The sequence below is a fragment of the Anolis sagrei genome, chromosome 1, assembly GCF_037176765.1.
Source record: "Anolis sagrei isolate rAnoSag1 chromosome 1, rAnoSag1.mat, whole genome shotgun sequence".
NCBI classification, from domain to species: domain Eukaryota; kingdom Metazoa; phylum Chordata; class Lepidosauria; order Squamata; family Dactyloidae; genus Anolis; species Anolis sagrei.
The window spans coordinates 135,434,408-135,457,817 of NC_090021.1; the positions used below are offsets into that span (position 1 = coordinate 135,434,408).

The following is a 23,410-nucleotide window of genomic DNA, read 5'->3' on the forward strand; positions in this document are numbered from 1 at the left end:
TGAATGACAGATTCATTTTCCAGAAAACAATAACAGCCAAGAGCAATGTACAATCATAGGAAGAAGCAATGGCTCTTGTTAAACATGTTTAACCTAGGGAATGAAATATCACTTGACACCATTTTGCCTGTAAAATACCAATTTATTTTTATACTTAAAAAACCCAAATAAATCCAGTGATAAATGTTCATTATCAAGAATCAGCATAAAGTGCCAAATAGCAATAATCTTAACCAAAAACATATTGGAATGTCTCATATTTTTACACTGTTTCCAAAAAAAATGACTTTAGATAAAGCTCTCAGGATGAGATTTGTCAACCCCACCTCCACAAATCCATTCGCTCCTCATCCGGACTCATGCTACAAACTGAAAGTACCACGCGGCTCCACCACCCCACTGTGTGCAGCAGTCCCTTTGGTTTACTGTTGCCTGCTTTCCCACTTTGGGTGGTTATTGCTTTTGCTTTGTTTAAAGACATCCACAAATTGCAAACCACTTCCCAAGGCACCAGAGCAGAAACACATACACAAAGCTCCCCAGCACCACTGCCCAGAATATGTGGCAAAGGAGACCAAATGATCAGAGAAGATGTTCAAATCTGTAATGGGGGCTGCCAGATCCCCATTGGGTGATACTTTATGGGACCATTTTGACCAATGCCTCTTGTTTTCAAACACAGTTTATCAGTGGTTTTCCTTCCCATCACAACAGCAGTGCCTGAAAATGTTGCTGTTATGATTTCCTCTTCTGAAGCAGCTGAATTCTACTGTCTTCAAACAGTCAGACGCAAGCGCACACGCACACAAAGAAAAATGCATTTAAAACAAAAAAGCAAACGCTTCAGGAAGCTACTTTTGATGTTTGTTTCGCCTCTGAACGTGAAGATTCCTCTTCAAAGCTTGAGCACCACCTTTTGACGGGTCATGCAAGAGTTGCACTCTGAAGCACCCAGGTTTCAAAAAAGGCCGTGTTTGCATGTGAAAAGGGCTTGTGGGGTTTGTTTTCCTTTCCTTTAAAGATATTTAAATTAATCATGGTTAGTGCTCCCTGTTGTCTATGTCAAGAATTTGATCAAAAAATATAGAATTTGGAGGAAGTTTAAGTTCATAGGGATGAGAAGCTTCAGCATTTCATCTTGGAAGGTTTCAGTTCCTTTACTTGTGTGTGCAGTGTCTTGTGAACAGCAAGAGTCCTGGACTGACAAAATCCTTTCCCACATTCTTGACACTTGAATGGTTTTTCTTTGGAGTGGATATATCTGGGAAGAGAAAATAATAGAATAAGTTGTTGCTTTTTTTAGCAGCTTGTATTTGATGTCTCTATTCAAATATGCTTCTGTCTCAACTTGCTGGGACACATGGTCAGAACTGTCAGAAATGTCTCCCATATACCAACAGAGAATTGCTACCACCAGTGGTAGGCAAGAACTATAATATGGTCCACAGCCTCACTGTTACTACACCATTGCAACAAGAGTGACTGGTCTCACGAAACCCTCTGATGGTTTTCTGGCAAGCAGATGGCAACTACTAGATGGCATACGTTCTGTATCAGAAACTAGTGCTGATGTGGTCTATCCAATGCAATTTTCCAAATCAGCACCCCAAATAACCAAACCCAATCTAAAAGTTGACCAAAAACTGATTCGTAACCCTATTAGGACTAATGTTGGAAAGTGGTCCCTGGTCAAAAAAAGGTTGGGAACCACTACTGTTGTATGAAATAATCCCTAGATATTTGATTATAAGTCAATGTATACCCCTCTTACAACAGATGCATGTGCACTGTAGAATTAATACAGTTTGACACTACTTATTGCCATGGATCAATGCTATGGAATCTAGAGATTTCTGGCTTGGGGGAGGCACCAACACTGTTTTGCAGAGAAAACTAAAATATTTGTAAATCAACAATTTACATGATTACATAGGATTGAATTAAAGTGGTGTCAAACCGCAGTATTTCTACTATGCAGGTAGACATCAAGGTGAAAGCTTCTTGTAGTTGAAACTTCATTCCTCCTTCCAAAATCTTAGACCTACAAAAAGGGCCATCCCAGGATAATGTGCTGCCTGAAGCAGAGCAGCAAATGGTAACTCTCTCTCCTTTATCCAAATCAAGCTGAATAATATCCAAAGCCAGTCAATTTTTGACACATAAGACAGCAAATCTCCATATGTCTGCCAGTAACAATGCAGTTACAATACAGTTAAAAACTAACCATTTGCTGCCCTTTCATGACACACAGACCCCATCTATGCTGCCCTATAAAATCCAGATTATTTGCTTTGAACTGGATTATATGGCAGTGTAGACTCATATAATCAATTTCAAAGAAGATAATGTGTATTATCCGATCTGATAATATTGATTATATGGCAGTGTAGAAGGGAACAAAGACATATAATCCAGTTCAAAGCAGATAATCTGGATTTTTATTGCAGTGTAGATGGGGCCTCAGGGCCCTTCTATGCAGCCCTATATCCCAAAATATCAAGGCATAAAAACCCACAGTATCTGCTTTGAACTGGGTTATCTGAATCCACACTGCTATGTATTCCAGTTTAAAGCAGATAATGTGGGATTTTATTCAGTTTGTGTGGAAGGGGTCTGGGTAATCTGAATCTACACTGCCATATATTCCAGTTCAAAGCAGATAATGAGGGATTTTATTCAGCTGTGTGAAAGGAGACTCAGAATTAATTAATTATTTGTTGTTATGTTGTTTTTATTGCTTTTGTGATGTCTAACACTGTTTAATGTTTTTTTATCTATATTATGTTTTATGTATACTGATTTGTTGGAAACTGCCTTGAGTTGCCAATTGGCTGAGAAAGGCGGTATACAAATACAGTAAATAAATAAATAAATAAATTATTTGAGGCAGCTGCCTCAAGCTACCTAATGGTAGCGCTTGTTCTGCCTGCATTGGAGAATGTACAGGCAGCCATCACTTCTCATCTCTGAAAACAAGAATCATCATAAAGCTACTGTTCAACTGAATCGGTTACTAACTTCTGTGGCATGACAGTCTATAAATTAAAGAAAGCTTAAATCCCATAGGAACTATTACTGGTGTTTTATTTTTTTAAAGTTCCTTAGAAGTTGACTCATCCTTTCCTGCTCAAAATAACTGTCAGCAATAAAACAGAGGGTGCATCGATTGATGAGAAAGGCTTGAAATATTCAAACCAGAATGAATGGTGTCTCTTGCAGGTCACGGCAGACTTTAAAGCCCACGATACTGGACTTGTTCCTTGTGATACATTTGCACTGGTTTGAAACAAATATATCATGGCTTCTTATTTAAAAAGAAAGGTAGAGATCATGTTTTCCTCAACGTTACAAATATTCCCCTCATTTCTTGGTTGACAACCACTCCAGTCTGAAAATGATTTAAAGTAAGTGAGAAATTGCACTTTGTCCAACCAAAGCCCCTCAGATATGTTGGAACACAGCTCCCGCCATCCCTGGCCAGCCTAGCCATGCGGCTTTGGAATGAGGGGGGGGGGGGTCATTAACTGTCATCTCTGGAAGGCAAATGCTGATGGTATATTCTTCCACAACTTTTGTTAGCATTGCAAGGTTTGAGCAGCCAATAATCATTTGGTAGCTTCTTTTTTCTGTCCTGGAAAATGTCTATCCTTGCAAAGGGCCCTTCCACACAACCATAGGTAAAGGTAAAGGTTTTCCCCTGACATTAAGTCCAGTCGTGTCCGACTCTGTGGGTTGGTGCTCATCTCCATTTCTAAGCCAAGGGCCGGTGCTGTCCGTAGATACCTCCAAGTTCATGTGGCCGGCATGACTGCATGGGGCGCCATTACCTTCCCACTGGAGCAGTACCTATAGATCTACTCACATTTGCGTGTTTTCGAACTGCTAGGTTGGCAGAAGCTGGAGCTGACAGTGGAAGCTCACATCGCTTCCTGGATTTGAACTTGCGGTTTAACCCACCACACTACCAGGGACTCCCCACACAGCCATAGAACCCAGAATATCAAGGCTGATGATCCACAATATCTGCTTTGAACTGGGTTATCTGAGCCCACACTGTCATATAATCCAGTTCAATGTGGATTTTATACAGCTATGTGGAAGGCATCCCAGGAGAAACAGAGCCTCAGAAAAGTGGATTTCAGGGTAAAAATTAAAGGTGTATTCAAAAATATTTGAAAAGTGGTTGAAAAATACAGTTTTTAAATATGTGTAAATTCACATGTGATTGTTTTGTGCTGAAAATACTGTATTTATGCACCTAAGTACTATTTTCTATGCAAAAAATATTCTGTTTTCTGCACAAAAGAATGCTGTTTTCTGTCCAAATGTTTTACAGAATATATCCCAAACTGCCAGTAGGGTACAAAAACTGCATGCATTTCAAAGAATTTATCCCAGAGGGAAGATAATTGTTTAAATTATGCATTGTTTCCTTCTAGAAGAAAATTAGTGAATTAAACTCCTATATCAGGGAAAAGCTATTTCTTTACCACCAAGAAGAAGATTTAATCGTTTTGGTTGGAAATTGTGGAGGAAACAACTGGCCATCTACTCTACAAAGCAAGAAAACTTCTGACTCCTTTCTTGCTGCTAATAGAAGCGGTGTTTTACAAAGATCATTACTATTTTTGGCATTAATCAAAGCTTACAAGTTATAACAGTAAATAGAAGCATTTAACATCGTGCCGTCTGAGAAGGAATTCGAGGCAAAGTTCTGGAAAGTGGACCAGATTGGACCAGAAAACCATGAAACACAGCAGAATTTATGTATGTGATTTTGAAGCGGAATAAATACAAAGGATGGAACTGACAAAACCATATCTGAATACTTTTTGTATAAGGAAACCTTGTGAAATTAATGACGCACAGAGACATACACACACAAACCCACAACTACACAAATCAGCCTTCTCGAACCTACCACCATGCAAAGGTTTTGGACTCATAACCCCATGAATCTTAGCCAAAGTGGTTTGGGAATATCAGAGTAGGAGAAGACTAGAGTTCCATCACATCAGTTAAGTCTAGACCTTAAAACAGAGGTGGTCAACTAGCAACTACAACCCCCATCATCCATTACAACTAACTGTGCAGGACTGATGGAATAATTTCTGGATAACTATGAGTTGCCCATGTTTTCATAAAATTGCTAAACGCCACCCACTACATGTTACAGATGTAACATGTTACAATTCCCATCAGTGAGCAAAGCATTTCCCTCCCTCCTGCTGCTGAGTTAAAAGCAAACTATATTTGCATTTTGATCTCAGTTGCCAGAAACTGAAGTGAGCAGAAGGCAAAGGGAGAAAGTGAAAGGAAGACATATAAACTGGGACGTTTTAAAGTCATTTGAAAAAGGAGGATGACAGAGGATTAATAAAGATGGTTCATGCCAAACTGAGAGAGTTGAAGATTACAAAATAATCAATGACCATTGGTAGTGAGAGTTGGAGTTCAGCAAAATCTGAAAGGCCACATGTTCTCTGTGTCTGCATTCAAACCAGGACCTACCTGTGATCCCTCAAGTGATCTTGTCTTCTGAAGGCCTTGTGGCAAATGTCGCACGTGTATGGCCTCTCATCTGTGTGGGTTCGTTCATGGATCAAAAGGTTGTAGGACTTGGTGAAGTGTCTGCCGCAGAATTTGCAGACAAATTCTTTCTTGGTTTTGGAAGGTAACCTGCCTCGGGTGGGTTTCTTCTCTGGGGAAAGTTTAGTGACATCAAGCAAGGAGCCCAAGCCAGAAGGAGAGCCTTGATTCTCCATCTGTCCCAATTTGGTATGGTCCTCTTGGGTGGCTGCCACAGCAAGATTGGCAAAATCAAATCTGGGCTTGACTTTGAGAGGCAGAGTGGCAGCTTCGTGCTTGGGATGGATGACGTGGGGGAAAAGAGGGAAGGCTGGCAGCTGGAATCGGGCATCCACTAGGCTGGCAACACCAGGCACTTTGGAGAAGGAGGAGCGTGGCAGGTGCATGGCTGGGTAGCCCAGGGTCCATTGGTGAAGGTGGACAGCATGGAGAGCACTGAAGCCATATAGATTTGGCAAGTGGTCCGAAGGCACTGCAGGAAGGCCATTGAAAGCTTGAAGGAAGGAGTAGTTGGTGAGTTGCAGGGAAGGGTGGATGGGCACCGGGGCAGGCAAAGTCTTGCTACCCATGATAGCAGAGAAGCCTGAGAAAGGAGCCAAGCACCTGTAGGAAAGGGAGGGAGGAGGGAGAGAAACACACACACATTTCATTACTGAGAGTGCAGTGAATATGTTTAAATATATATTGAGCATTTACTTGGCATGAACACACTTGCCCTGGATAAAGATGGATGAAACTATTACAACACTGAACTTCCAGATCTAGATGCTAATCTGAAAGTCAAGAGTTCAAATTTTTGTCTGAGCAAAGGAACCAAGCTCCACTTCCTCTTCCCCACCCTCCCAAATGTTAATTTTGAAGGCTACAACTCAACATTAGGCAGGGTACGATGCCATTTTAGACCCTGACTCCCCCAAATCCTCCAATCAAGATGGACAGTGGGAGCTGCCATCCAAAAGTAACCTTCTCCAAACCCTTTATTGCCTAAAAATGGAGATAAAAATACTAGCTTGACTAATTGATGGATTCCCAACCCATCTGACTGAAGTTGATGTTTTCCATGATGGTACAATTCAAAGACATAGAGAGGCATGTTAATAATATACTTTAATAATATACTTTCTTTATATTCTGCTCTATCCACCCAAGGGGACGCAGAGTGGATTACAGGTACATATATGGCAAACATTCAATGCTATTATACAATTGAGAGAGAGGCATCCACTCAGTCATGGGGAAGTGCTGTTGTTTCATCCATAGACTCCTTTTCTGGACGGATTTTTGCAGGCATGCTTTTTCAGAGCGCCTTTTACCTCTCTGTCAAAGCAGTACCTATTTATCTACTTACATTGTTGTTTTCAAACTACTAGGTGAGCAGGGGCTGGGCTGATGAAGGGAGCTCACTCTGACCCAACCTTCCGGTTGGCACGATCTTCTAGAGATGGCGGTTTAAACCACTGTGCTAACCTGGCCCCTTTTACACTGCCATATAAAATCCACATTATCTGCTTTGAACTGTATTATATGGCAGTGTAAACTCATCTAATGGAGTTCAAAACAGATAATCTAGATCAGGGGTCCTCAAACTAAGGCCCAGGGGCTGGATACAGCCCTCCAAGGTCATTTACCCGGCCCTCACTCAGGGTCAACCTAAGTCTGATATTACTTGAAAGCACACAACAACAACAACAACAACAACAACAACAACAATCCTATCTCAGTCAAAAGCAGGTCCACACTTCCCACTGAAATACTAGTAAGTTTATATTTATTAAAATTGTTTTATGATCCAATTCTTATTCAGTTCATAGTGCTAGATAATCTTCACTGGATCTGAAGAAGAACAGCCTATGGAAAAGACCTGGCGCTTTGCTAGATGTGTGGTAAGGAGAGTGGAAAACAAAACAAACAAACAGTTTTGTGTTATGCTCTAGCAGAGCAATAAATCAAGTTTTATTTCCCCTTACCAGATATATTTCCCTTCTTGCCAGATGTGCCCATATCTGGCAAGAAGGGAAATAAAACTTGATTTGGGTTGCTGTGAGTTTTCCAGGCTGTCTGGCCAAGTTCCAGAAGCATTCTCTCCTGACATTTCACCCACATCTATGGCAGGCATCCTTAGGGGTTGTGAGGTCTGTTGGAAACTAGGCAAGGGGGTCAAGAAATACTCAAGAGGTGGTTTTGCCATGTTGTTGTTCCGAACTGTAGCCTTCAGGTCTTCACTGGGGAATCTCCCACCCAAATACCAACCAGGGTTTAGTATCTACAGTCCAGAGTGGGAGAAAGAACTCTCACAACCTCTGAGAATGCCTGCCATAGATGCAGGCGAAACATCAGGAGAGAATGCTTCTAGAATATTTATTTATTATTTATTTGCTTTATTTCTATACCGCATTTTTCAGCCCAAACAGGCATACAGCGTGAAAAACCTACAACAACCCAATGATTCCAGCCATGGAAGCCCTCGACAACTCTTGTCTGCTTGAGGCAAGTGTGAATGATGTAACTGGCTACCTTGATTGGAACTGAATGGCCTTGCAGCTTCAAAACCTGGCTGCTTCCTGTCTTCAAAGACTGGCTGCTTCCTGGGGGACTGCAGCTTCGAAGCCTTGCTGCTTCCTAGGGGATTTATTGCTCTGCTAGAGCACAACACAACTGTGGGTGCATCTATACTGTAGAATCAATACAGTTTGACAACACTGAACTGCCATGGCTCAATGCTATGGAATCCGGGGATTTGTAGTTTGGTGCGGCACCAGCCCTCTTTGGCAGAGAAGGCTAAAAATATTGTAAAACTGCAGCTCCCCAGCTTCCAGGTGGTATCACATTGCATTCATTCCACAGTGTTGATGCACCCGGCATGTGTGGGTATTTTGTTTGTTTTGGACTCTGCTTGTAATACAACATGTAGCAAAGCCTTGGGTCTTTTCTTTTGGCTGCTTTACTTCTGCAGGGATCCAAAGATTATTACAATCTATATAAATAAATAAAAATGCAATGTTCGTTTATGGGATTAACAGAACTCAAAAACTACTGGATGAATTGACACCAAATTTGGACACAAGACACCTATCAGGCCAATGTATGTCCTTCACTCAAAAAATTTGATTTTGTCATTTGGGAGTTGTTATTGCTGGGATTTATAGTTCACCTACAATCAAAGAGCATTTTGAACCCCACCAAAGATGGAATTGAACCAAACTTGGCAGACAGAACTCTCATAAACAACAGAAAATATTGGAAGGATTTGGTGGACAGTGTCCTTTGGTTTTGGAGTTGTAGTTCACCTACATCTAGAGATCACTGTGGATTCAAACAATGATGGATCTGGACCAAACTCTACATGAATACTCAATATGCCCAAATGTGAACACTGGTGGAGTTTGGGGAAAATAGAATCTTGACATTTGGGAATTGTAGTTGCTGGGATTTATAGTTCACCTACAATCACAGAGCATTCTGAGTCCCACCAACGATAGAATTGGGCCAAATCTCCCACACAGAACCCCCATGTGGGCCACAGCAACGTGTGGCAGGTAATGGCTAGTCTATATAAATAAAAATGTAATGTCCATTTGTGGGATTAACAGAACTCAAAAACCACTGGAGAAATTGACACCAAATTTGGACACAACACACCTATCAGACCAAGGAGTGACCATCACTCATAAAACACTGAAAAACACAGCAGAATGTTTTCAATTATTATTATTAATAAATAATAATTATTAATGCTAGTTATTATTAACTAGCTGTCCCCTGCCATGCATTGCTGTGGTCCAGTCTGTGTATATGTGTTTTGTGTGTGTGTATATATTTTTGTATATGTGGTTTTGCACATGCAGTATAATGTATTTTTTGTTTTTGTCTTTTTAAGTCTCTTCAGCTGTGTTTTTCGGTGTTTTTATGAGTGTTGGTCACTCGTTGACCTGAGAGGTGTCTTGTGTCCAAATTTGGTGTCAATTCGTCCAGTGGTTTTTGGGTTATGTTAATCCAACAAATAAACATTACATTTTTATTTATATAGATTAATAATAATAACTGAAAATGATGATGATGATGATGATGATGATGATGATGATTGTACTACCCGCCTCTCCCTGCGGCTGGAGGTGAGATACATCATTATATAAACACTATAGAAAACACTAGCAAGCACTACAAGCCCCTGAACCAAGCCCACCACCCTGTTTCTTGCCGCTGATTGGAAGCAACGCACCACTCGCCTCTTTCTCGGCAAAACAAAGGGAAAGAGTTGAGTTTGTCCCGGCCAGAAGCTGCTGTTTCTGCCCGACGAGGCCTCCTTTCTCTCCCTCTCCCTCCTCCTCTTCAACTCTGACCTCCAATTTGCTTCGGAAAGCGGAGGGCAAGGCTAGACCAGAGCCGACTTCAAAGCCGAGCCTTCTGCAGGAAAGGGCGAGGAGGGCGAAACGTTTGCTGGCTGGTCTTTGGCTCCTGGAGTGTGTGCGCGCCTTTAAGACGCCCGTCGACTTCGAGGCACCCCATGAATTGAATCCTGATCTCCTTAGGCTCCAACCACTGCCTTACACTGATGGGAAGCATTTTCTCTCAGCCCCCTCCTACACTGTCTGAGGGCCCTTCCACACAGCCCTATATCCCCCAAGATCATCTACCCACAGACTCTACCCTGAACTCAAGAAAGGAAAGAGGAATGTTGGTGGAAAGGAAAAGAGATTTAAAGATGGGCTTAAAGCCAAGCTCAAAAACGGTGGCATAACACCGAGAACTGGCCCTTGAGCGCTCCAACTGGAGGTCAGCTGTGACTGGCAGTGCTGCAGAATTCGAGGAGGCAGGAATGGCGGGCGAACAGATGTCCTCACTGCGGGAGAACATGTGGATCAAGAATAGGGCTCCACATTATTTATTTATTTAAAGTATTTATATTCCGCCCTTCTCACCCCCAAGGGGACTCAGGGCAGAGCACAACATATAAACATTCAATGGCGAAACATACTACTAGACCATACACATCCAAAAGCATTTAAATCACTTATCTTGAGGTTAAAATCCTCTCCTTAAAACTGTCTCAACAATCACATCGAAGCTGCCTCATTGCACAATCCCAAAGGCTTGAACCCACCGCCAAGTTTTTATCATCCTTCTAAAGGACAAGAGGGAGGGGGCTGACCAAATCTCATTAGGAAGGGAGCTCCATAGCTGAGGGGCAAGCACTGAGAAGGCCCTGTCTCTCCTCCCGCCAAAAGCGTCTCTGATGGTGGCAGGACCAAGAACAGGGCCTCCCCAGAAGATCTTAATCTCCAAGGTAGTTCATAGGGGGAGATGTATTGGGACAGGGCCATTTAGGTCTTTATAGGCCAAGGTCAGCACTTTGAATTGTGCTTGGTAGCAAACTGGGAGCCAGTGAAGCTGGCCTAACATGGGAGTTGTGTGCTCCCTGTACGCAGCTCCAGTTCTACATCTGGAAGGCCATCATCCTCGATTTAGGAGGGACTGCCTTAGTAAGTAGTAAGTAAATCAGTAAGTAAGTAAAAATAAGTATATCCCAGAATATCAAGGCAGAAAATCCAACATTATCTGAGTGTGGACTCAGATAGTTCAAAGCATATATTGTGGGATTTTCTGCCTTGATATAGGACTGTGTAGAAGGGCCCATATATCCCAGGATCTAATCCCAAATAATCTAATCCAATAAACCTTTATTAGCATATACATAGCAAAGAGGTATAAAATACAGTATAGATCCATCATTCCCAAATAATCTGTTTGTCCCTGATATATAATCCAGTTCAAAGAAGATAATGTGGGATCCGTTCCTGGGATACAGGGCAGTGTAGATCCAGCTTCAGAAATTAATTCCATCCCTTTGAGCACAACCCAAACTGGGGATAGAAAGTGTTCCTCCTTTGGACTATGGGCCCTTCCACACAGCCCTATAATCCATAATATCAAGGCAGAAAATGTCACAATGTTTCCTTTGAGCCGGGTTATCTGAGTCCACACTGCCATAAATTCCACTTCAAAGTAGAAAATGTGGGATTTTACTCAGTTGTGTAAATCTGAATCTCCCAGGCGGCACTGCCCGAACTAGCAGGGAGAGTTGTCATTCCAAAAGAGAAAATGGTTTAAATAGTCGATTTACATCCCACCTTTCTTTTCCAAGCGCCTATAAGGTAAAGGAAAGACCACTAATAAGCAACACTTCTATAAAACCACAAGTTATGAGCCATCAACACTTCATACAACATTCAGATTATGTGCTTTGAATTGGATTATATGGTAGTGTAGATTTATATAATCCAGTTCAAAGCAGGTAAAATGGATTTTACATAGTGGTGTAGATGAGGTAATAGAGAAGAATCTCAGGCCCCTTCTACACCACCATATAATCCAGATTATCAAAGCAGATGATCCACATTATCATCTTTGAACCGGATTATATGAGTCTACACTGCCATATAATCCAGTTCATAAAAGATAATCTGGATGTTATATGGCAGTGTAGAAGGGGCAATAGGGAAGAGTCTCAAGCCCCTTCAAAGCCACCATATAATCGAGATTATCAAAGCAGACAATCCACATTGTCTGTTTGGAACTGGATTATATGAGTGTACACTGCCATATAATCCAGTTCAAAGCAGACAATCTGGATTTTATATGGCAGTGGAGATGGGAAGCGACTCAGAGAATAGGGATGAGTCTCAGGCCTCGTTTTACACCATTATCAAAGCAGATAATCCACATTATCTGATTTCAGATGGATTATATGACTCTACACTGACATATAATCCAGTTCAAAAAATATAATCTGATATGTTATATGGCAGTGTAGAAGGGAAGCATCTCAGAATAGGGATGCGTCTCAGGCCTCCTCTTACACCATTATCAAAGCGGATAATCCACACTGTCTGCTTTGAACTGGATTATATGACTCTACACTTCCATATAATCCAGTTCAAAAAAGATAATCTGGATGTTATATGGCAGTGTAGAAGGGGCAATAGGGAACAGTCTCAGTCCCCTTCTATGCCACAATATAATCCAGTTTATCAAAGCAGATAATTCACATTGTCTGCTTTGAACTGGATTATAGGAGTCTACACTGCCATATAATCCAGTTCAAAGCAGACAATCTGGATTTTCTATGGCAGTGTAGTAAGAGTCTCAAACCTTGTAGGAAAGGAGTGTGCTCCACCTATTAAAAATTCCATAGACTTTGGACATAATTCAGAGTGATGGTAAGGAAGTTTATAACTTCCTCAAAATGAGTTGGTCATTTTCGCCAAGTCTGTATGAACCAAACGTGGGGAGACATGGGGTACCTTCTTACAGGAAGGCTTCATTCATCGCTTTGGAAACTCAGGGCCCTATATCCCAGATTTTCTTGGATCATCTCACTTCAGAGCTGCTCCGAATCCACCTTTCACACCACTTTACATAAATCAGCTTTAGAGAGAGAGAGAGGAAAGAGAGGGAGGGAAAAAAGAGGGTGGGAAGGGCGGGGGGGGGGAGTCTCGCCGCTCTGAGGAGGAATTCCATCGCACTGACCCAGAATAAACGAGGGTGACATTTGGCCAGGATTTGCCTTTTCTAATTGGATAAATTTGGTGAAAACAGCCCAACCTGCCTCCAAACCAGATCTCTCGCACCCCCTTTTCCACGCCGCAGGCTCCATTAACTGTTTAAGGGAGAGCTTGGAATCCTGCACTGCCCTATATCTCCGGATCGGATTCGAGATATAATCCGGTCCTGCTTTGAACCGGATTATATGAGTCTCCACTACCAGATAACCTGGGATCAGATCCTGGGAGATAAGGACAGTGTGGAAGGGGGCCAAGCTGCTCCCAGATAAGCAGGTGATGTCTTCAGGTTCGTTTCTTGGCCCTTTCTTTCCAGATGACTGACAATAAATAAACAAATACTGTGTAATCCGATTAGAAAGGGAGAGTCTTAGATGGCGACCCTAAAACCAGGACTAGGACCCTCCACTGAGCCATGGAAACCCCCTGGATGGAAACCACACTCTCTCGGCCTCAGTGGGAGGCAAAGGCAAACCTCCTCGGAACATAAAAAAAAACCTGTGATAAGGAGGCTGGAAAGGACTTGAAGGTACACAACTCTAAAGACTGCAACCAAAATTCGGGATCAGTATCGTGGTTTGGATAGGAAGGCTTGAGGGACCCTCCTCATCTCGTCAAAGTCAATCCAGCCATATACGAGGGTTGAATGGAAAGTAATGCCTCCACCTTCGTAATAGAATAGATGGCAGTACTGGTATGCGGCAGGTTCTGGCTTGTTCAGTAGACTCTCCTCTACAGTTCCATTTTGACGGGAAGCCTTAGCATTGAAGGGTTGTTTTGTTAAGGTGTGAAGTATGGAACCCTGCGCAGACAGTGGGTCACTGCGACTTAAGCAACCTGCAGTTATTGAATTTTTGACAGCAGAAGGTGTCACCTCAACATCTTTAAACTTACTCACCCAACGACTGACAGTACTCACATCAACACAATCACCATAAACAGCTTGCATTCTCTGATGAATCTCCTTTGGGGGTGACACCTTCTGCTGTCAAGAATTCAATGACTGCACGTTGCTTAAGTCTGTGCAGGGTTCCATACCTTCCCATTGAACACTTTAACAACACAACCGGTCAATGGGAAGGCTTCCCGTCAAAATGGAACTGTACAGGAAAGTCTACTGAACAAGCCAGTACCTGCCGCTTCCCATCAAAGTGGAATTGTAGGGGAGAGTCTACTGAACAAGCCAGTACCTGCCGCTTCCCATCAAAACGGAACTGTAGGGGAGAGTCTACTGAACAAGCCAGTACCTACCGCTTCCCTTCAAAATGGAATTGTAGAGGAGAGTCTACTGAACAAGCCAGTACCTTCCGCATACCAGTACTGCCATCTGTTGAGGAGTTATGAAGGTGGAGGCATTACTTTTCATTCAACCCTCGTATGTTAGCTCTTACTCCTAGGTCTGTGCTAAACAGTTCAGATGATTTCTCACTCAGGCCCCTTCTACACTGCCGTATAAAATACAGAGTATCTACTTTGAATTGCATTATATGGCACTGTAGACTAAATTAATCCAGTCCAAATCAGATAATTTGGATTATTTGTTTTGATAATCTGAATTATATGGCAGAATAGAAGTGGTTGCAGGTGTCTCAAAACCCTTTATTTACGAACATGCTTCAATACACACCCACCTAGGAATTAAGGCTGAGTTTCCATCCAGCTACGCTCCTTACAGTCCTGCCGGCCACATGACCTCGGAGGTGTCTACGGACAACGCCGGCTCTTTGGCTTAGCAATCGAGATGAGCGCTACACCCCAGAGTCGGACACGACTGTCCTTCATGTCAGGGGAAAAGCTTTACCTTTTAACTTACGAGTAAACCCCACAGAACCCAGGAGAATTTGCATAACGCATTTCACAAGACAAACAGGTGCAGTGGAATGTTGTAGTTTTTTCGGGCTATATGGCCATGTTCTAGAAGCATTCTCTCCTGACGTTTCGCCTGCATCTGTGGCCTCACAACCTCCGAGGATGCCTGCCACAGATGCAGGCGAAACGTCAGGAGAGAATGCTTCTAGAACATGGCCATACAGCCCGAAAAACCTACAACAACCCAGTGATTCCGGCCATGAAAGCCTTCGACAATAAACGGGTGCAGGTTCCCTTTCAACGCGCCCTGCCAACGGGGTTGTATTCTTCCCTTCCCAATTTCTGCGCTCAATAATACACTAGTGGGGAGGAAAACGTTTGGCACCAAAAGGAAGGAAGGAAAGAAGGAAGGAAGGAAGGAAGGAAGGAAGGAAGACTGAAGGCCCCCTTTGCACTGCCATGTAACCCAGGTGATCTGCTTTGAACTAGATTGCATGAGTCCACACTGCCATATAATACACAGTTCAAAGCAGATAATCTAGATTTTATATGATGGTGTAGAAGGTGGCAGAGAGAGAAAGAGAGAAGAAAGAGGGAGGAAAAGAGAGAGGAGAGGTGGAGGGAGGGAGGAGGGAAGGAAAAGAAGAAAGAAAGGGGGAAAAGACGGGGGGGGGACAAATTTAAAAGGCTGCGGAAGGAAGGAGTGGGAAGATAGAAAAAAGAAAGAAAGAGGAAAGAAAGCGGGGTAAGGAGAGAGGGAGGAAAGAGAGAAGGAGAAAAGGGAAGGAAGCAAGGAAAGAGGTAAGACAAGAAGAAAAAGAAAATATGAGCAAAGAAGGAGGGGAGGGAGAAAAAAGAAGGAAGGAAGGAATGAGGAAAGAAAAGGGGAGGGGAGAGGGAGGAAAGAGTGCAAGAGAGAAGGGAAGGACGAAAGGAGGATGGAAAGGAAAGAAGGAAGGAAGGAAGGAAGGGGAAGGAAGAGAGGGAGGGAGGAAGGAAGGAATGAGGACAGAAAGGGGTAGGCAGAGAGGGAGGAAAGAGTGAGAAGGACGGATGGAGGAAAGAAAGGAAAGAAGGAAGGAGGGAGGGAGGAAATGAAGCAAGCAAGGAAGGAAGGAAGGGGAAGAAAGAGAGGGAGGGAGGAATGAGGAAAGAAAGGGGGAGAGGGAGGAAAGAGTGAAAGAGTGAAGGGAGGAAGGAAGGAAGGAAGGAAGGAAGGAGGAAAGAAAGGAAAGAAGGAAGGAGGGATGAAAAAAGGAAGGAAGGAAGGAAGGAAGGAAGGAAGGAAGGAAGGAAGGGAAAGGAGGGAAGAGAGGGAGGCGAGAAGATAGAAAGAGAAAAAGGAAAGAAGGAAAAACGAGGAAGGTAATGAAAGTGAGATAGAGGGAGGGAAAAACAAAAGAGAAAGGAAAGAAGGGAGGGGTCCGGCAAAAAAGTGTGAAATACCACCTACAGAAGCCTCACGAAGGGACTCCGAGGCGCTCTTTCAAGTGTCCCTGGGGAAGCAGGGTCTCCCTGGCGTTCCTCCTTCTTCTCTCCCTCCCAGTCTTAAGAAACAGGGCGCTTAAAACACAAGGATGAAGCAGCCAGGTCTCAGGAGAGAAGGAGTCCTGACAAGGGGGCTGGCCCGCTTCCAGGATTGCCTCTACACCGCAGAATGAATGCGGGTTGAGACCATGGCTTCAACAAGCAGGGCTCGATGCCCTGGAAGCATCCTTGGGAGTCGTCGTCGTTTTGCCTTCTCTCCCCAAGAAGGATGGGGCCTGACCCCCCAGCCAGGATCCCCTGGCAGCTCAAGTGGTGTCAAACGGCCTTCATGCCCGCCAAAGTCCCCCAAGCTGACACTTTCGCTCCGCACAAGCGACGCAGGTCTCGGGAGGTCAGCCTGGACCCCGCTTCTTCCCCTCCCCCAGCCTCCTCTCCCTCCGCCTTCCCCCCTTTTCCTTTCGGCGTCACTCCACCTTTCCATTCTGCTTCATGTCAACAGATCCTTATCAGCGTTCCTTGCTTTAATGAGGAGCGCCTGGGAGTTGTCAGACACCTCTCCCTGCCCCCCCCCCCCCCCCGATCTTTGAGCCATTTGCTGCGGCAGGAAACCGGAGCCAAGGAGAGGGGATTGAGGGAGGAATTAAATTAGCCCTTAATCGAGGGGGAACTACAGGAGCCAGAGCCGGCCTCCTGGTCGAGATTCCGCCGCAAAGACCTTCCTTTCCCCTTCTGTTGAGCCCCAAAGAAAAGGGAAAGAGAGAAGGGAAGAAGAACGACCTGCAGAATCTAGAGCCTTGTTGGTCACTAGAGATCTATCTAAATACAGAAGGGTCTTGAAGCGCTTCAGGCCCGAGGTTTGCCCGTTGTTGTCAAATTTATTAGAGAGACTTCATCACACTAGAGAATGAATCCACTTGCAATCTGGTTTCTGCCTCCTGCAGAATTCTGGGGTTTGTAGTTTAGCGGGGCTGTTAAAGTCTCCCCCCCCCTAAACTACAAACCCCAGAATTCTGCAGGAGGCAGCAACCGGATTTCAAGTGGATTCATTCTCTAGTGTGATGAGAGAGGCAACGCTGTGAGATGAATGCAGCTTGTTGACACCGCTTTCAATGCGATGGAATCCTAGGCGTAAGCATTCGTGGATAGAGAAAGACCTTGCAAAACTACATTTCCAGGGATCCCATCGCATTGAATCGCTGCCAAAGGACATTCATTCTACAGCGTGGAGGCACCAGGAGAATTTTGACTTAGGACAGGATATTTTTCTCCTATTGTCAAGCTATTAAGACGCAAACAACCAGCGAAATTGTAACAGAAAGGGGAGAAACCTTATGATGGTTGTGCGTCTTCAAGTTCAGTTTCCGACCTTCTGGTTTCAGTGGAGTTTTCATGGCAAGATTTATTCAGAGGAAGCAGGCCTTAATCTTCCTTTTGAGGCTGAGAGAGTGTGACATGGACAAGGCATCCGTCCTTAATATGCTTGGCAGAGAAGCCCGGTTGAGCGAGATCCAATTCACTTCGGATGGAAGGGCTCTATGCCCGCTGCCTGGGAAGTTAGATCCAGGGGCCTTCCACACAGCTTCATATCCCAGAAGAGCAAGGCAGAAAATCCCACCATATCTGCTTGGAACTGGGTTATCTTTTGGCCCTTCCATACAGTTTTATATCCCAGAATATCAAGGTAAAAAACCCACAATATCTTCTTTGAACTGGGTTATCTAGGGCCCTTCTATACAGCCTTATATCCCAGAATGTCAAGGTAAAAACCCCACAATATCTGCTTTGAACTGGGTTATCTATCACACAGCCCTATATCCCAGAATAGCAAGGCAAAATAATCCCACAATATCTGCTTGGAACTGGGTTATCTTGGGCCCTTCCACACAGCCCTATATCCCAGAATATCAAGGCTGAAAAGGCCACCATATCTGCTTTGAACCGGGTTATCTAGGGCCCTTCCACACAGCCCTATATTCCAGAATATCAAGGCAAAAAATCCCATAATATCAGCTTTGAACTGGGTTATCTTTTGGCCCTTTCACACAGCACTCTATCCCAGAATAGCAAGGTGAAAATCCCACAATTTCTGCTTTGAACTGGGTTATCTGAGTCTACACTGTGGGATTTTCTGCCTTGATATTCTGGGATATGGGGCTGTGTGGAAGAGGCCCCCAGAAAATCTGCGGCCTCATTACATCTACCTGAGTTTCAGTCGGACAGTATACTGTGGCCTTCCTGGTATAATGGTTAATGCGTTGGGCTAGGACTCTAGAAACCCGCGTTCGAGTCCCTGCTGAGTCATGAATCCTATATGTGTTCCCTCAGAGGAATAATAATAGCAATAATAATAAAAGGTTATTTATATTCCACCCTATCTCCCCAGAAGGGATTTAGACTGCCGGACTGAGGAAGGCAACAGGAAGCCTCTTCTGAACCAATCTTGCCAAGGAAATCCTTAGGGTCGCCATAGGTTGGAGAGGACTGGACACACAAACCCAGGCATCTTGCCTAACTATGGCTGCTGGCGTCCTTTGAGCCAATGCAACACCTTGCTGAGCTTTCAGTTGCTCTTCTCAAGGAGGACTCCGCTTTAGTTGAGTCCATCTTTCCTACAGTAACCGATGGTCCACCTGCTCAGGATGCAGATTTCATGCAGTTCCACACCACTTCAATGCGATTTTGTAGTTTTACAAGGTCTTTCGCCTTCTCTGCCAAAGAGGGCTGGGACCTCACCAATGTACAACTTCCAGGACTCATTAGCATTGAGCCACAGCAGGGAAAGTGGAATCAAACTGTATTAATTCTACTGTGCACATGCACCCAACCGTTCAAATCCCTACTCCACAGTCAATCAACCTCTGAGGAAGGAAACAGCAAACGTCCCTTGGGCCCCTTCCACGCAGCTGAAAAAAATCCCACATTATCTGCTTTGAAGTGGGATATATAGCTGTGTGGACTCAGATAATCCAGTTCAAAGCAGATATTCTGGATCCTTGGAGATAAACCGTGGCTAGTGTAGCCCCCAGTGGTGTAATGGGTTAAACCGCTGAGCTGCTGAACTTGCTGACCGAAAAGACGCAGGTTCAAACCCGAGGAGCGGGGTGAACTCCCGCTGTTAGCCCCAGCTTCTGCCAACCTAGCAGTTTGAAAACCTGCAAATATGTATAGATCAATAGGTACCACTCCAGCGGGAAGGTAATGACGTTCCATGCAGTCATGCCGTCCACATGACCTTGGAGGTGTCTACTGACAACGCCGGCTCTCCAGATTAGAAATGGAGATGAGCACAAACCCCCAGAGTGGGACACGACTGGACTTAATGTCAGGGAAAAACATTTACCTTTACTTAGTGTAAATATAAGTCAGACTCCAGTTGAAGGCATTTAACGACAATACCAAGGCAAAGCTGGGTCCTTTGGTATTGCTAGAGGAAAATATCTATCATCCTAAATCACTGGCTGTTCTTGGTGGGGGTGGTGGGAGTTGTAGTCCAAGACCTGGCTTTAAAAGGTAAGTTTTTCCATCAGAAGCTATTAAATACAGTTCCCCTTAGTCATTTAAAAATCTAAATATACCAGTTTCCAGCCATACACTTTGCCCCACTGCTATAGCATTGTATTTGCACCTAGGGGGTCACAAAGAGCACCCACAGATTGTAATAATACTATGTAACATTTAAAAAAATCTATTCCTGGTTGGAAAGTGTTATTTCCTGTTTAATCGTGCAGTACTCACTTTGAAAGTAGTTGTCATAATGCAGAAACTTCGTTTTTGCGGCTGCCACAAACTAGGTTGAATTGGTTGAGACTGTGAGATATTCATTGAAAAACTATAGCCAAATGTACTGCAGGATGTCCCACAAAAACTGTTGGTATTAAAAAGGGGCAATTTACAAGGCAATCCAATCTGAAATGGTATTTATAACCCAGGAGGCGCAAAAATCACTTTACAGGGTGTAATCTGCACAGTGAAACCACTTTCCTCAATACGGTTTGTAAACTTAATCAAAAGGTCAGTGTAGACGGGGCCTCAATCAATGAAGAGCTCCAGCTACTTCTTGGAGGACATCTATACTGACATTTATCCTAAAGAAACTGATCTGGAGTAAGGCAGGACAAGGATTCCTTAAGGATTCTTTGACATGCATTAACTAAAGTTGTTGGATAGTCTGAATCCTGTCTGAGGACCCTTCCAGGACTCTTCCACACAGCCATATAATCCAGAGTATCAAGGCATATTCTGAATCCTCACTGCCATATATTCCACTTCAAAGCAGATAATGTGGGATTTTATTCAGCTTGTGTGAAAGGTCCTCTCTCTCTCTCTCTCTCTCTCTCTCTCTCTATATATATATATATATATATATATATATATCCCAGGATCTGATACCAGATTTTTCTGTTTATCCCAGATTATCCAGCAGTGTGGACTCATATAATCCGGTTTAAAGCAGAACACCTGGGATCCGATCCTGAGATATTGGACCTGTCTGGAAGAGCTCTCTTAATTAAAAGCAACCCCCAACTTTGTGTCATATGCTCAGCGTAGACCCATATATAGTGGCATTCAAGACAGTTCACAAACTGATGGATTTACCTATATATCTAACGCAGGAGGCGAATTATTCTTTCCCGGCCCCCTCGTGGCTGCTTTTGGGTTGGGGAAAAAAAGTGGCATTCTTTTTCTAATTGTGTAGCCATCCTGTGGTTTGGAAGCAGATTATTCCTTTTGTTTGTTTGTTTGTTTTTACAGTCCAACAACAACAAACAAACAAAATCTTTTCATATGTTTTCAGGGGGTTATTTGAGGCACTGATTCAGGAAGTTGCATTGGATAGACTGCTCTAGTGATCATGGTTTTCTATGGGCGACTGATATATAGCATATGTTCTATATCTCAAAAACAAGAGCAGAGAGGGGGAAGTTGGCGCCATTTTTGGAACTGGCAGATTCAATACATCCAGCATTGGAGGCTCCAAAATGTGTTTTTGGCCAGTGTTATCCACTTGCCTTGTGCCTTCTCATTTTTTTAAAAAAAGGGGGGGAAAGATAGGGTCGGAAAGCATCCATCACGAATTTATGGGCCATCCTCCAACCCTGAAACACACCCCAAACTCCTCTGGTCGTTCTCTGGCTTACATTTCTTTAAAACCAATGAGCTATAGTTAGTTACTTCCTATAGTTAGGTTACTTCGATGGGGTGATGGCATTTCAACAGATGTTGGTGTGGGTTTTTGAAACAAATGAAAATTGAATCTCTCTCTTTGTAAGTTTTGTTATAATCTGAAGGGGGATAATAATAATAATAATAATAATAATAATAATAATAATAATAATAGTGTGGATCGTCGATGTCACAATCCCAGGTGACAGCAGGATTGATGAGAAACAACTGGAAAAGCTGACACGATATGAGGATTTAAAGATCGAACTGCAAAGACTCCGGCACAAGGCAGTCAAGGTGGTCCCAGTGGTGATCGGCACACTGGGTGCAGTGCCTAAAGACCTTGGCCTGCACTTAAACACAATCGGCGCTGACAAAATTACCACCTGCCAGCTGCAAAAGGCCACCTTACTGGGATCTGCACGCATTATTCGTGGATACATCACACAGTCCTAGACACTTCTTGGGAAGTGTCCGATGTGTGATCCAATACAACAGCCAGCAGAGTGATGTTGTTTGCTGTGGACTCATCTTGTTGTGTTTCTAAAAGAAGAAGTACATCACACAGTCCTAGACACTTGGGAAGTGTCCAACATGTGATCCAATACAACAGCCAGCAGAGTGACCTTGTCTGCTGTGGACTCATCTTGTTGTGTTTCAAATAATAATAATAATAATAATAATAATAATAATAATAATAATAATAATAATAATGCTTAACACACATTTGGGTGCCTCAAATGTGTATAGTCGGGTGGATCGAAAAGTAATGCCTCCATGGCTCTAACTTTCCTTTCATTCTGGACTATCTCTGCAGGATAGGACAGAGGGAACCTTGCTCTACTGATCTGGTCTTCTCTTTTTCACATTGACTGGTTCGAACCACGAATCTGAGGCTCAAAGAAAGAGTAATCTATGAATTCCTGGCAAAAGAAGATTGTGGGCACCTAAGGAAATCAGTCATCGCTTGAAGAATGTTTATGGTTTGGCCCCTTTGACCTGTTGGGACCTCTGAAAGACAACTTATTTGGTTTCAGGTTCAACGAATGACGTCAAAACAGCTTTAAAATCATAGCTCACGAAGCAGAACCCTGATTTTTTTCCCAAAACGGTATTCATAACGTTTTTTTAATGACGCAGGAGGCAAAACTTTTTGACCCACCCTGGTCCCTGTTCCTAGGTATGTTTGATCTACTGATTCCAATGGGTTAAACCCTTGTGCAGGTAGGGCTGCTGACCAAAAGGTCGCAGGTTCGAATCCTGTGTCTGTCAGCTCCAGCCTCCCATGCGGTGACATAAGTGAAGCCTCCCACTGGATGGTAAACCACTGGATGGTGTCCTCTGGGCAACCTCTTTGCAGACAGCCAATTCTGGAAGACCTCCTTGCAGATGACCAGAAGGAAATTGCAGTTTCTCAAGTCGGAGCGGAAAAAAAACTGATTCTAAAAATGGTTGGGGTTCCTCCTCTCAGCTCTAGAATCATAGAGTTGGAAGAGACCACATGGGCCATCTAGTCCAACCCGCTGCCATGCAGGAATACTCCCAAAACACATGCCATCTACCAGTCTGCTTGCATCACCCATAGAAAACCTTGATAAGATAAACCTAGCTATGAAAGGAGAGCTGGTCTATTTTGAATCCGTGCCCCAAAGAACGGGCCTCAAATACCTGAAGACACCAAGAAAAGAATAGGGAGTTGGGGTGCAAAACCGTTCTAAAATACTACTGCATGAAGACGCAGCCCTTAACGCGCATCAGTGCTCTCCCATTCGTATCAGCACCATCCGGGCCTCCCAATTGGA

General features: G+C 43.6%; 1 protein-coding gene across 1 annotated transcript in view; it reads right to left on the reverse strand.

Annotated features, from left to right (window-relative positions):
* Nucleotides 1–276: 276 nt before the first annotated feature.
* The window catches only part of OSR1 (odd-skipped related transcription factor 1), a 29,133-nt gene continuing 5,999 nt past the window's right edge, over nucleotides 277–23,410 (reverse strand). The window contains exons 2-3 of the mRNA XM_060787250.2: nucleotides 5,512–6,192; nucleotides 277–1,261 (exon numbers count right to left, since the gene is read on the reverse strand). Coding sequence (XP_060643233.2) covers nucleotides 1,126–1,261; nucleotides 5,512–6,158 — 783 coding nt within the window. The 5' untranslated portion in view covers nucleotides 6,159–6,192 and the 3' untranslated portion in view covers nucleotides 277–1,125. The remainder of the gene's footprint in view (nucleotides 1,262–5,511; nucleotides 6,193–23,410) is intronic.